Here is a 13,030-nt window from a genome sequence, read left to right on the forward strand (position 1 = left end):
AATGCCAACACCAACCTCACACTCGATATGTCCAAAATTGAAATTTTACCTTTCTTATCACAGGCAGAGATGTCACCCAGGTTCTAGTCTTCCCCACCTCCAGTCCATTGTCTACCTGATGATCCTTCTGCTTAGAATGTTCTTCCCCATCTCTCTGCCTGGTTAGTCATCTTTGGATCTCAGTTCAATGTCCTCTGCTTAGCAAGGCCTTCTTTGACCTTCAGACAAGATCAGGCCCCACATCAGCTTATGATGATACATTCATCTGTGATTATCTGATTCAGGTCTAGACTGACTGTGCTTGGGGAGGATAGGAGTTTTTCTGGCTTACTCACTGCAGTAGCCTAGTTGGCCATGCATGTATTTCTCTATCACTGCCTCGACTAGTTGGCTTTTGTATCTCTTGCCTGCACTAGACTACATGGGTAGAGACTAACTCCCTTCATATTACCAGTGCCTATGACAGTGACTTTCCTGCTGCTCAATCAGTTTCCCAGGAGCCTCAGACCCAAGCAAGGTGCTGAGCTGTAAAGGACGTGTGAGTCATATAGTCCCTGGGGAGATCTCTCCTGGCAGCACGACACCTTGGCGTCAGATTCACCAACCAGCCACCTCCCGGCTTCACCACCTGCCCTCTCCTGGTTGAGCCCCAGGCTCCATCCAAGCAGCCACACCTGTCAGAACCAGCCCCTCCTGGCCCAGGTATCCACCTTCACACCCACCCAATGAATCCCTAAACCCAAGTCCATCCAATATCTTTGTGCGTCCAATCACCAGGTCCTATAGAGCTGCACTGTCCAATATGGTAGCCACTAGCCACATGTGGCTACTTAATTTTGTTTATTAAAATTAAATTAAATTTAAAATTCAGTTCCTCAGTTGCACTAGCCACATTTCAAGTGTTCAATAGCCACATTCCCATCATCACAGAAAGTTCTGTTGGACAGCATTGCTATAGGAAATTAATTGAGCAAAACAATATCTACCTCAAAGTTACAATCCCTGTGAAATTGTTTCTGCCCGGAATGAACGGTTATTTCCTCTCACTCTCCTAAGAAGGGTATGTTCTATTTATTACTGACTTCTTAATTTTTCTTCTTCTTCCATGTGGATTTTACATATCTCTCACCCCCGAGACTGAAGAATCCTCCTTGCTTCTTCACCTTTGCATCCCACCCTGTGCCTAGCACAGTATTACAGACACAGCAAGCACACTGTAAATGCGATTTGACTCAAACTGAAGGAAGTGAGACCAGAATGGACTGGCATTGATTCATGACCCTGCTATCAGTTTCTCTACATCAAACCCAGCATATATGGGGTTAAAACCAAAACACTCATTCCCTGCTTACTCCCTGGCTTCCTGGTTCCAGAATCCACTATCCTCCATGGAGACAGACACCGCCAAGGACAAGCACCTGGATTCATTATCTCCTCCCCACAAAGAGATCCAGGCCGGTGGGAAAGCTGCTGACCAGCAAGGTCACGGGCTCCCTCCTCTCTGCAAGTAGTCTCAAGGCCAAACACAGGCTGGTGGGAAAGCTCCAACCAGCAAGGCCATAAGCTCCCCCTCCCCTACCTAAAACCCCCAATAAAAACCCTTCCTTTTAGCTTTTCGGGGCATTTGGGATTTCAGCGTTAGCTGCCCTCTCTCCTTGCTCAGCGCTGTGCAATAATAAAATTCCTAATTTCTTCCACTACCCCCGGTGTCAGAGCTTGGCTTGCTGAGTAACGAGTGAGCGAACTCACTTCAGGTTCGGTAACAATTTGGCGACCCAGATGGGACAATGTCCCAGGTGGACGTCTCGCCTGTGGCACACCAGCCTCTGGCTAAAGGCCTCTCTTGGAAGCTGTCCTGCAGCTGCTTGAGCCCCTTCTCTCAGGGACAGCCCCAGGTGACTGGCTGCTAGCCAGACGTCATCAGCCCACGGTGCTTTTGCTTTGGTGGTGGAAGAAACTAGGTTCAGGACTTAGGAAGACGTCTCTTGTAAGTAGCTGGTAGTTTTTGTTTTTGTCTTTGTGTTAACCTTTTCCAACAGGACCAGCCAAAAATAATGGGTACTGGCAGCCCTCTGGGCTCCGTTTGATTTGAAGTCACCGTGATGCCCCGGCCAGATTTTGGTAAGTCCCCCAGGTGTGCACAACCGAGGCCCCTTGTCCTTGCTCATTTGGGAAGATCTGCATGGCGGATCTCCATTTGTTGGGCGCCCCCCGAGTGTAGGACACGGACTGAGCTGGGACTGGAAGCACTTCAGTTTTTGGTTTTGGTTTTTGGCTTCCATTTGTGGCCGAGGGTTTTCGGGAAAGAACACTTGTTTGATATTTGTTGTTGTTTGTCTGTTTGTCTGTCCTTTTAAAAGTGTTAACATGGGAGGTGCTGCATCTATTCCACCTATGAGCCCCTTGGGAAAAACTTTGGCTGATGGTCGACCTATAGCCATAAGCCAATGTCTAAATAGGGATGATTTTCTTTTGTAACACCACGTGGCCACAATATTCTTTAGACTCTGGAGAAAAAAAAAACAGGCCAAACAATGGATCCTTAAGTTGGGAAACTTTCCAGAGAGCTCTCATCATAAACATCTGTTTTACTGGTAACTTGAAAAGACCAAATTAAAAGGAAAATACAATGGCTGGTCTTAAGAACTTAATCAAACTTGGGGTCCCAGCTTCTTCTCTTGGTCTTATGGATGCTAATAAAAACATTAAGTTAACAAAGAGAAATCAGAAAGGGAAGAGTCACAGGACTTATTCCAATAGGATAAAAATCTTTAGCTAGTTATTAAAAGAAAAATGGAATAAATGGAACAGATATAAATAAAGTTAAAACAAAAGTTTTAATAAAACACTGCCTAAGGTTGGATGGGCTAAAGGGACCCCGCTATTCACTCCCCAACATTGAAGGACATCAGACAAACCTGTTCTATTCACCCCAGTTTGAAAAAATTTAAAAGGTCAGGAGGCAGAAATCAGCATGACCTGACGAGCAATTATTTGGGGCAACAGTTAGGCTACTAAGGTTAATAAGACTATAAAAATTAAAGTGTTTAAGCTAATATTATATGAAGAGGTATGTCAACTTTGCCTGGATATTTGCTTTGAGAATAAACGTTATGTCTAACTGGGAAGGCTTTCCCTACACAATATTGTAATACCAAAACTTGTTAGTGGAATTCTAATGCAAGTTCTAATTAAAAGTATGAGTTAGTAAAACTAAGATAAAGTTTTGTAAAATTGATGTAATTAAAGGGGCCAATTTCAGTTCACCCAAATTGGTGTATTTACATATGCAATTGGAAAAGCCAGCTACAACAACGGAAAGCCTATTTTCATCTTTTGAGGCTTCTAAATAAAATCAGAAATACTTTACTGCCTCTTTAAGAAAAAATAATTAAATAATTAAACATGCCAGCAGCCAAACCCAAATCTGCTGCTTTTCTCTACTCTCTTGCTGAGCTTCCCAGCAAGCTGAGCTTCGCTTCAACTCCCCTGAAATTCCTGATCTAAAATTGAACAAGTAAAAATAAGTAAACTTTTGAGATAATTTGGAACTGTAATGGCCATTCTGGAAACCTGTTTCAGAAGAGGATTCAAAATACCTCATAATGGAATGCAGTCTTTAATTAATATGCACAAACTTCTAAAAGACAGTTATTTAACATGTTATAAAATGATCTTTGATGAATGAAAGCCTGTTTAAGTTTGCTGGTTTGATTTACAATAGACATGTCCTCAAAGTTATCAGCATTGGCTATGATGCAGACATACAGCCTGGGTTTACTGCTCAAATGAGCTCATGTCATCTCTGCTACAAAATTTATCAGCAAAACTAAAAACTCAGTATAATAGATACTTTTGTTTAATATCTCATGGGGTTTTTGTAGACGATCTAAATATAACTGTTAAGAACAGGTAAACTAAATAAATGTAAAAAGATAAAAGCTTTTGGAAAAAACCTTTAACAATTATATGTATTATGATGTATGTACTTAAAACAACTGAAGATGATAGTTAATTGCTGTAATGTCACATGAAGTTTTTAAGAGTAATTGTTAAAACTGGGTAAGAGTTTTAAGTACAATAATTATGTTTTATAGTCTGCATACTTAAAAAAACAGCTTCCAAAATCTTTTTGGAAACAAACTTTATAGCTTTATTAAGGTAAGTTCAATAATAACAGTTTAGTGGGTATCTAGGTCATTTCCACATAAGATAAAATATTAAAGGTTAACTACTAAGCATATATTTGTCTGCCTTTGGTTTCTTATATCAAAGAAACTGAAAGGTGCTTAGGCTTATTGATAAACACGTTTTATGTATGCTGAGGAATTTTCTATAAGAAGACATATATTTCTAAAAGGTCTGAATAAAAGGAAAGTAAAATGTATGTTTTCAGTAAAATGGCATAAAGAATAGAACTATTTTTGTTTCTTGAGTTAAGAAAGATAAATTTGTCCTAAAGTACTGGGACAAATTCTGAATGTAAAAAAAGTAACCAAAGGTTTGTGAAAGTGAAACTGTAAAATTTTGTGCATAGTCAAGTTGGCTAAGATTAAAGTAAATCTAATTAAGTAAATGAATTTATATGTCAAAAGTAAACTGGTACAAATTAAAATTTGGTCTCCTCTTCCTTAAAAGGATAACTTTTCTAGACTTTTAATCTGCTCTTGATAAAAAGATTATAAAAAGGTTTTTTTTTTTTACTATTTTAACTCTGTTTCCCCTTGACTGTTTCTGTTGTCACTTTGAATGGATACCTCAACATAGTTTCACAGTGAGCTTTGTTTCCTATCTGAACAAATGTTTTAAAGCTTTTAATATTTTTGACAAGCTCCCCCACAACACACAAAAATGTTCAAGTCCTGAATAAAAGCTTTCTTTTGACCTGGAAGAGGAGGGAAAGTTTATCTGGGGATTTTCGGAGGACCCCTGAGACTTCTCAGAGAAATTTACTCTCTTTCTATAAGAAAAAATGCTAAGCTAATTAGGCTTGTTCAGTATGTTAAATTACATGGGAAGCGTTGTCAAATAAGCAATGATAAACTTGCTTAAATGGTATTACATAAATGAGTGTTATTGATATAAATATTTCAAAAATTATCTACAATTCTGATCTGTTCTGATTGTCAGCCATGATTCTGGTTATTATCTCAAAGTATTATATGTCACAAGAATGGTCAAGTGTCTTTGTCAGTTACCATTTTTGAATGTTTTGTTATTTACAGACAGTTGCTGTTTTACTTTGATGTTTTTGCAAATATGTTTCATCTTCGGAGAAATTCATGGAGAGGACTCTGGTGCTTACTCTAGAGTACAGGTTCTGATAAACGTTAAGATTGTGAAACTGAACTCGGTAGAAATTACAGAAGTCTAACAGAGAAACTGATGGCCTCACAAACCGCTGACAGAAGTTTAAGATCAAGAACCAATTACACAGGACAGAATAAACTGATAGGGATGATTATAATTTTTATGACTTTTTGATTGAGATATTGCTGATTTTTGATGTTTTGGTTTTTTTCAGATTTAAGAAAAGCTTTTTCTCTATTCTCTTAAGGAACTATGACTTATAGCAATTTGTAAACAAAATTGAAACATTTATCTTTTTCTCCCTCTCTGAGCCCTCCAAAATGTAAAAACTCCTGATGAGTAAGTGTTCTTATACTCATGGAAATATGGTTGTTTGCATAAGTCCAATAAGAATCTGTTCTTCTTATGACAGGACACAATTGGAAACACTGGTTATATTACCAAGGCTTTGACTGGAACGTCATATTTGAGAAAAAAGTACAGACTTGGATATGACAAGACAGCTTTTGAGGAATGAAGGTTGACATTCTGGAATAAAACCACTTGGAAATATTGGCCTGGTACCTTGCTTGTGGATTTCCAGTGACCTGGTAAGGTTGAGCAAAGGATGTCGCTCCCTCTGGCAGGTACAAGGAACCTTAATATTTTGGGGACCTCATGAAGAGAGGAATTCACCCAAATCTGTAGGTACTGCAGGCAGAATCTGATGACAAGTTCTTGGTCTGGCCTTCCTAGTCTTGAGAGGGCCTTAAAGTTCAACCTGAGATTCCTTATAAGGTTCCAGCAAAGCAGATTTAAAAGAGCCTATATGATCAATTACTACTCTTGCTGTACTTATGTAAATAATTATGCCAAATTTATTAGAACTAGACTTATTTTGCAAACCAGTTAGTCTTAATTTGGCTATGTCTAGTGAAATTGAGGGTGATTTTAGAGAGAAAGATTATGTTTCAATAGAAACTATAATACACATTTGTGAATATTGGATTTTGGTTTTGCCAATCGTCTTTAAGATTTTTGTTACATCTGTTAACTGGACTGGATCTTGAATTCTTCCAGTCTCCTGAAATATCTGGCTACAAACCTCCAAATTAACATTTTCAGGGTTTTTTTACCATCATTTTCATTTGGAGTCATTGAAGACTAAATCTGCCCTTTTCCTAAAGCCTTGCAAACTGAAGCTGGAGAACCTAATATAAACTTAAGAGAGATTCATGTCTACTGCTGTGTAAGCCACTCAAAAAGCTACCTGAATGCCCGATGACACCATGAGAGATATTTCAAACTGCAAAAGATGCTTCAACCCTGACTTCTAGGAATCTTGATTGACTGCCCCCTGGGCTCAAAAACTGGTTTATAATTTGCTCCAACCGTTAACCTTGTTTTTCTCTTTTTGTTTCTCTAGAAAAACTTCTTCTTAAATACCTGGTTACTTACCTACATGATACAGGCCTAACCTTGGGAGCTCACCAGCATCACCACCTTATTAAAAGACTGGTTCAATGAGATGAAACAACCTATGCCCCATTTCAGCAGGAAGTAGCTAGATTGGTCACTGCCCCAAATCCCTCAAGATTGAGGAATGAACATAAAAATAGGGGGGAATTGATACCAACCCTGATATCAGTTTCCCTACATCAAACCCAGCATATATGGGGTTAAAACCAAAACACTCATTCTCTGCTTACTCCCTGGCTTCCTGGCTCCAGAATCCACCATCCTCCATGGAGACAGACACCGTCAAGGACAAGCACCTGGACTATCTCCTCCCTCAAAGAGATACAGGCTGGTGAGAAAGCTGCTGACCAGCAAGGTCATGGTCTCCCTCCTCTCTGCAAGTAGTCTCAAGGCCAAAGATAGGCTGGTGGGAAAGCTCCAACCACCAAGGCCATATGCTCCCCCTCCCCTTTCTAAAACCCCCAATAAAAACCCTTCCTTTTAGCTTTTCAGGGCATTTGGAATTTCAGCGTTAGCTGCCCTCTCTCCTTGCTCAGCGCTGTGCAATAATAAAATTCCAACTTTCTTCCACTACACCCAGTGTCAGAGTTTGGCTTGCTGTGCAACGGGTGAGTGAACTCACTTCAGGTTCCATATCAGCATGACTAGGGGACATAGTTGCCAGCTTGGGGCATGACCACCTGAAACTGTAGTTTTTCCAAAGAGCAAAGAGAGGTGGAAATGAACCAGATGGAGTGTCAGAGATCACAGTCCTTGTACCAAAGATTTCCTTGGGATCACATAGCCCTATTGGGCAGGTAACAGTGGGAAAGGATGAAGTTAACAAGTTACTTTGACCTGATTTTCTTCTTTCCCTCTTCTCCTTTCTCCCTGCCTATTTATGCTGCTTAGCAGACCAGAGCAGCTGCCTTAGAGTGATGCAGAAGTTACACGGAGCTCTGAGCACATAGGAGGCACACTGCTCACTGCCAAAGTCCTCTCCCACCCTCAAACACCTCTGCTGATGAGCATGCATAGGGCAGTGAGTGATAAGTTGCATATGACTAGGTCTGACATTCAGGAATTAGTGTCAAAGGTCATTCTTGGCTGCCTTACAGAAGGGAAGCACTGTAATTACATTCAACAAAGAGATGCTAGGTGGGTTCCATTCCCATCCATCATCACTTATTTCTGGGCCTTTGTTAGGGAAGCAATCAAAGATGACTCCTCTTGAATGAACCTGGCTTTATAGGCTGTATTTACAGGGCCACAGTCCCTGTAAGTCCCCTGACTCCTTTTATCATGACAAGCTGGGGCAGCAAGGTTCCTTGACCTTTCCCATTCAATACCAGCCATTTCTCCTTGCCCTTGTACTTCCCAGCTCTCTGGGATGGTTCCTTCCCAGAGAGGGTCAGGAAGGAAACTTTTCCACATGCTTCCAGGACCTTGCTCCCCTCTTCTGCACCAGAGGCCTGGTCAGGTGGCTTACGTTTCCTCTGAGGCTTGAGATCTCTATTGACTGGAGGAGGCTCCAGGTTTGCAGGTAGCTCAGGCAGTGGGCTTGAGATGCTTCCTGAGCTCATTGCGATGTACTCATCAGGGCTGCAGTGGGTTCCAAGACCAGAGGCAATGGCCTGGGGGCCCATGGGCACATAGCTGTCTTCGGCACTGGCTGAAGCTGTGGGGTACATTGGGGAGAACCTGCATGGCTGCAAGAGAATAGGTACAGGTTGGGAACCACAGAACAGGCATGGAAACTGCCACAATGGTGGCCGCAACTGCACATAGGGTTTCAGTTACAAATTATCCGAAAATAACTCTGAACTTCCTCAGGAAAGTCAGACAAGCCTCTAACTCAAGCTGTGTCTCTGGACTTATTGTGTGAGGTAGGTGATGACTCTCCTGGATCTGATGCTGGAAGACAGAGAGTTATGAATTTATGCAAATGCTTTAAGTATAATGTGATGTCTTAAGTAGCTACCTCAAGTTGGGCGAGTGTCTGGACCATGAGAACTGACAGGGTCCTTGTAGAATACTAAGTCTAGTAGTTCCCAGACAAGTTCAAGTCTTAAGGGAAAACTGGAAGGGTCCTCAGAGATTCAGAGTGCTGAGTCTCAAAAGACTTCAAGGGAACATATATAGGTCAGGAAATTTGGGGTAAAATTGAGGCTTAAGGGAACTCAAGTGCCAAACTTACCAAATTTAAACTAAGCCGTTTGTCTCGGTGTCTTAAAGATTGGCCTTCTACATCAGCTGCAAGAAATAAGCCAGGGCGGTAAGAAATGCAGGACATTATCACTTGAAACTAGGGTCCAAGTCCCTATGCACCTCAGGGCCCTGTGCTCAGCTCTGGAGAGGCAGAGAAGCATAACACAGCTTCTATACGCAAGGCTTACTGTTAAGTCTAGTTGGGCAATAAGAACACATTCCCCAACAGATGGAAATCAGACCAGATTTTGAAGTTTCTGTATCATGGCTTCAGTTCTCTCTGTGAATTAGGAGGATATATAGCAAGTAACTAACAAATGCTGGTCGCATTTATTACATGAATTTTCTGAGCTTAGAGATGGCTTGTTTGAGATTGGTGACCATGAATTTGTGACCATGATTCTCTGCAGCAGGTACATCCGTGGAGAGAGAGAAAAGTTGGATTAATCCAAGATTAGAAACTTGTCAGACAGATGTGACAAACAGTGTAACATAAAAATTTAGAACAACAGTTGAGTTGAAAGAGATGTCCAGAAGGCAGCAAGATAAATGGGCCTAGACTCACATGAGAGATGATTTTTAGGAATTAGCAGCTTCGAGATGGCAGTCAAAACCATAAGAGTAGATGAGATTGTCTAGGTTGCAAGTTTTGAGAGAAGCTGAACCATAAAACCCTAGAGAATCCCAATATTTGAAGAGCAGGAAGATGAACCCTGGCTCACCCTGAGAAAGAGCAGCCATAGAGAAATGAGGAAAGTCTGGGGGCACCAGGCCCTGAAAGCCTAAGGAAGGAGAGCATGGCCAGCGATGGTGAGTGCTGCTGAGAAGTCCATGGCAATGTGTCCCCCAAGAACTTGGACATGTTAAAAGTCAGGTTGCCTCTGAGAAGTAAACTGAAGAGTCAATATCACCTTAAAGTGAGAGAATAACTCGGCTCAGAAAGATGTGATAGAGATTTATAGAATTAAGAAATATGTACTATAGATGCACATACATGTATGTATGCATGTATATATCTGTGCTTATATGTCTTGAAGGCTGCAGAAGTACTGGTTAAAAGCTGCTCTGGAGTCATACAGTCTAGTTTTAAATTGTTTCTCCACCAGCTATTAGCTGTGTGACACTGCACAAGTTACTTACCCTCTCCGTGTCTCAGTTTCCCAACCTGGAAAATGAGACCAATAATAGAATCTACTTCAGAGCACTGCTGGAAAGGTTAGATGCACTAGCGCATATAAAGGACTTAGAACAGTGCCTGGAACACAGGAAGTACTTAATAAAACCTAGAAATTATTACGGGTGTGGTTAACAAAAAATGTGGGACTTGCTTATGTGAACACAAGCCCCTAACTCCCTCTCCATTAACAGATCCCTACTGAAATAACCAAATAACACAAATATAGAGAAAAACCTGCATCAACATCAGATAGTTTAAGGAGTTTATGATATTGTGAAGATGGTATCAGACTACAGGAAAGCACCAAGAATGGATTCACATCCACACTCCTATAAAAGCGACATCTGGAAAATGAGAGTCACTGCCCAAATCTCACTCTGCTGGACTTCTTCCTATCTCACTGGTTGCTTGTTTAGAGGTTTCTTTTGCTGGTTCCTCCTCTTGACCACAATCTCTAAACGTTGTAGGGTTCCAAGCTCAGTTCTTGGTCATTTTCTCTTCTCTATATCCACTCTCTTGGTGATCTCATCTAGTCCCTTGGATTTACCATCTATATGTTGACAACTCCCAGATTCATAGCTCCAGCCCAGGCCTCTCACTGACCTTCAGACTCCTATTTCTAACAACTTACTTGACATTTCCACTAGGATATATGGCAGGCATCTCAAACTCAACATATCCAAAAACAACTTCCTGATCTCCTCTCTATCTTCCAACTTGCTCCACTTGTTCCTTGTTCCGCATCTCAGTTTCTCAGGCCAAATAACCATGAAATCAACATTGACTCCATTCTTTCTCTACCACACATCCAATGAGTGAGGTTGTATCTTCAAGATATATCAAGCATCCAACCACCTTTAACAAATTCAAAAACTGCTACCCTCATCTCAGTTACCATTATAGCTTGCCTGGATTACTATACTAGTCTTCTAACTGGTTTTCCTGCTTCTACACTTGCTTCCTTTCAGTCTATTCTCAACACAGCAGTGATCCTGTTAAAATGTAAGTCATATCATGTCTCTCTCCTGCTCAATGTGCTGAAATGGCACCGTCTCACTCATAATCAGAGCCCAAGTCCTTAGAATGATCTACAAGGACTCACGTGATCTGACACTCCCAATCTATTCTCCACCCAGGAGCCAGAGTGATGCCTCTCCTTACTCAGTATCCTGCAATGGCCCCATCTCACTCAGAGTCAGAGCCCAATTCTTCAGAGTGGTCTATCAGGACAAATATGATCTTACCCTGCCTTACCTCTCTGTCTTCATCTCCTACAACTCTTCTTACTCTCTGCACTCCAATCATATTGGCCTCACTTTGCTGTTGTTTGAAGACACCAAACTCTTTCCACTTAAGGGCCTTTGCCCTGGTCTTATCCTTTGCCTATAACACTCCTAACCCATATATCAGCATGGCTTGCTCCCTCAGATCCTTCAAGTGTTTTTTCAAATCTTCCCTCTCAATTAAAACTACCCTAATCACCCATTTTAATATTACAACCTTCCCCCCTGCCTGCTCTACTGGTCTCCTTTACCCTGCTCTACCTTTTCTTTTTCCAAAGTACTGTCACCTTCTCACATACCACATAGTTACTATGTTTTTCCAGCTTTATTGAGATATAACTGACATATAACATTGTGTAAATTAAAGGTGTACAACGTATTGATTTGGTGCACTTGTATATTACAAAATGATTACCACTGTAGCATTAGCTAACACCTCCATCACATCACATAATTATCATTTCTGTTTTGTGGTGAGAATATTTAAGAACTACTTAAAAACTTTCAAGGATATAATCTGAATGTTGTGCATTAGACCTCCAGAACTTATTCATCTTCTAGCTGGAAGTTTGGACTCTTTGATCAACATCTCCTGTTTCCTCCACCTCACAGCTCCTGACAACCACCATTCTACTCTGTTTCTGAATTTGGCTTTTTATAGATTCCACATATAAGTGATATCACACTGTATCTTTCTCTGACTTATTTCACTTAGCATATTGCCTTCAAGGTCCATCTGTGGTGTCACAAATGGCAGGATTTCCTTCTTTCTCATGGCTCAGTAATATTCCATTGTATGTACATACCACATCTCCTTTATCCATTCAACCATCGACAGACATTTAGGTTGTTTCCATATTTGGGATCTTGTGAATAATGCTGAAATAAACATGGGAGTGCACATACCTCTTCAAGATCTTGTTTTCATTTCCTTTGGGCATACACCCAAAAGTGGAATAGCTGGATCATATGGTAGTTTTATTTTTAATTTTTTGAGGAATCGTCATACTGTTTTCCATAGTGGCTGCACCAATTTACATTCCTGAGAGTGCACAAGGGTTCCCTTTTCTCCATATCTTTGCCCACACTTGTTATCTCTTATTCCTGATGATAGCCATTCTAACAGGTGTGAGGTGATATCTCATTGTGGTTTTGATTTGCATTTCCCTGATGATTAGCAATGTTGAACATCTTTTCATGTACCTGTTGGTCATTTGTATATCTTCTTTGGAAAAATGTCTATTCAGTTCCTCCGCCCATTTTTTTAAATCAGTTTGTTTGTTTGTTATTGAATTGTATAAATTCTTTAAAGATTTTGGATTTTAATCCCTCATCAGATATATGGTTTGCAAATATTTTCTCCCACTCCACTGATGGCCTTTTCATTTTGTTGATTGTTTCGTTTGCTCTGCAGAAGCTTTTTAGTTTTATGTAGTCCCACCCATTGATTTTTTGCTTTTGCTGCTTGTGCTTTTGGTGTCACGTCCAAAAAGTCATTACCAAGATCAATGTCAAGGAGCTTTTTCCCTATGTTTTCTTCTAGGAGTTTTATGAGTTCAGGTCTTATGTTTAAGTCTTTAATCCATTTCAAGCTAATTTTTATTATGGTGTAAGA

General features: G+C 40.6%; 1 protein-coding gene and 1 long non-coding RNA gene across 8 annotated transcripts in view; one reads left to right on the top strand and one right to left on the bottom strand.

The window, feature by feature from the left end:
• GAB3 (GRB2 associated binding protein 3) overlaps positions 1 to 13,030 on the bottom strand; it is a 99,375-nt gene that overhangs the window by 32,306 nt on the left and 54,039 nt on the right. For all 7 annotated transcript variants that reach the window (XM_005614673.3, XM_014729313.3, XM_070257666.1 and 4 more), the window contains 2 exons: positions 8,945 to 9,000; positions 8,237 to 8,456 (listed from right to left, as the gene is read on the bottom strand). In XM_005614673.3, the coding sequence (XP_005614730.1) occupies positions 8,237 to 8,456; positions 8,945 to 9,000 (276 nt within the window). The remainder of the gene's footprint in view (positions 1 to 8,236; positions 8,457 to 8,944; positions 9,001 to 13,030) is intronic.
• Positions 1,618 to 7,341, top strand: LOC138921882 (uncharacterized). Its single transcript, XR_011434840.1, has 3 exons — positions 1,618 to 1,987; positions 5,723 to 5,900; positions 6,716 to 7,341. It is a non-coding gene; the product is annotated as an uncharacterized lncRNA (long non-coding RNA).

This window comes from Equus caballus, chromosome X (assembly GCF_041296265.1).
Source record: "Equus caballus isolate H_3958 breed thoroughbred chromosome X, TB-T2T, whole genome shotgun sequence".
Classification (NCBI taxonomy): Eukaryota; Metazoa; Chordata; class Mammalia; order Perissodactyla; family Equidae; genus Equus; species Equus caballus.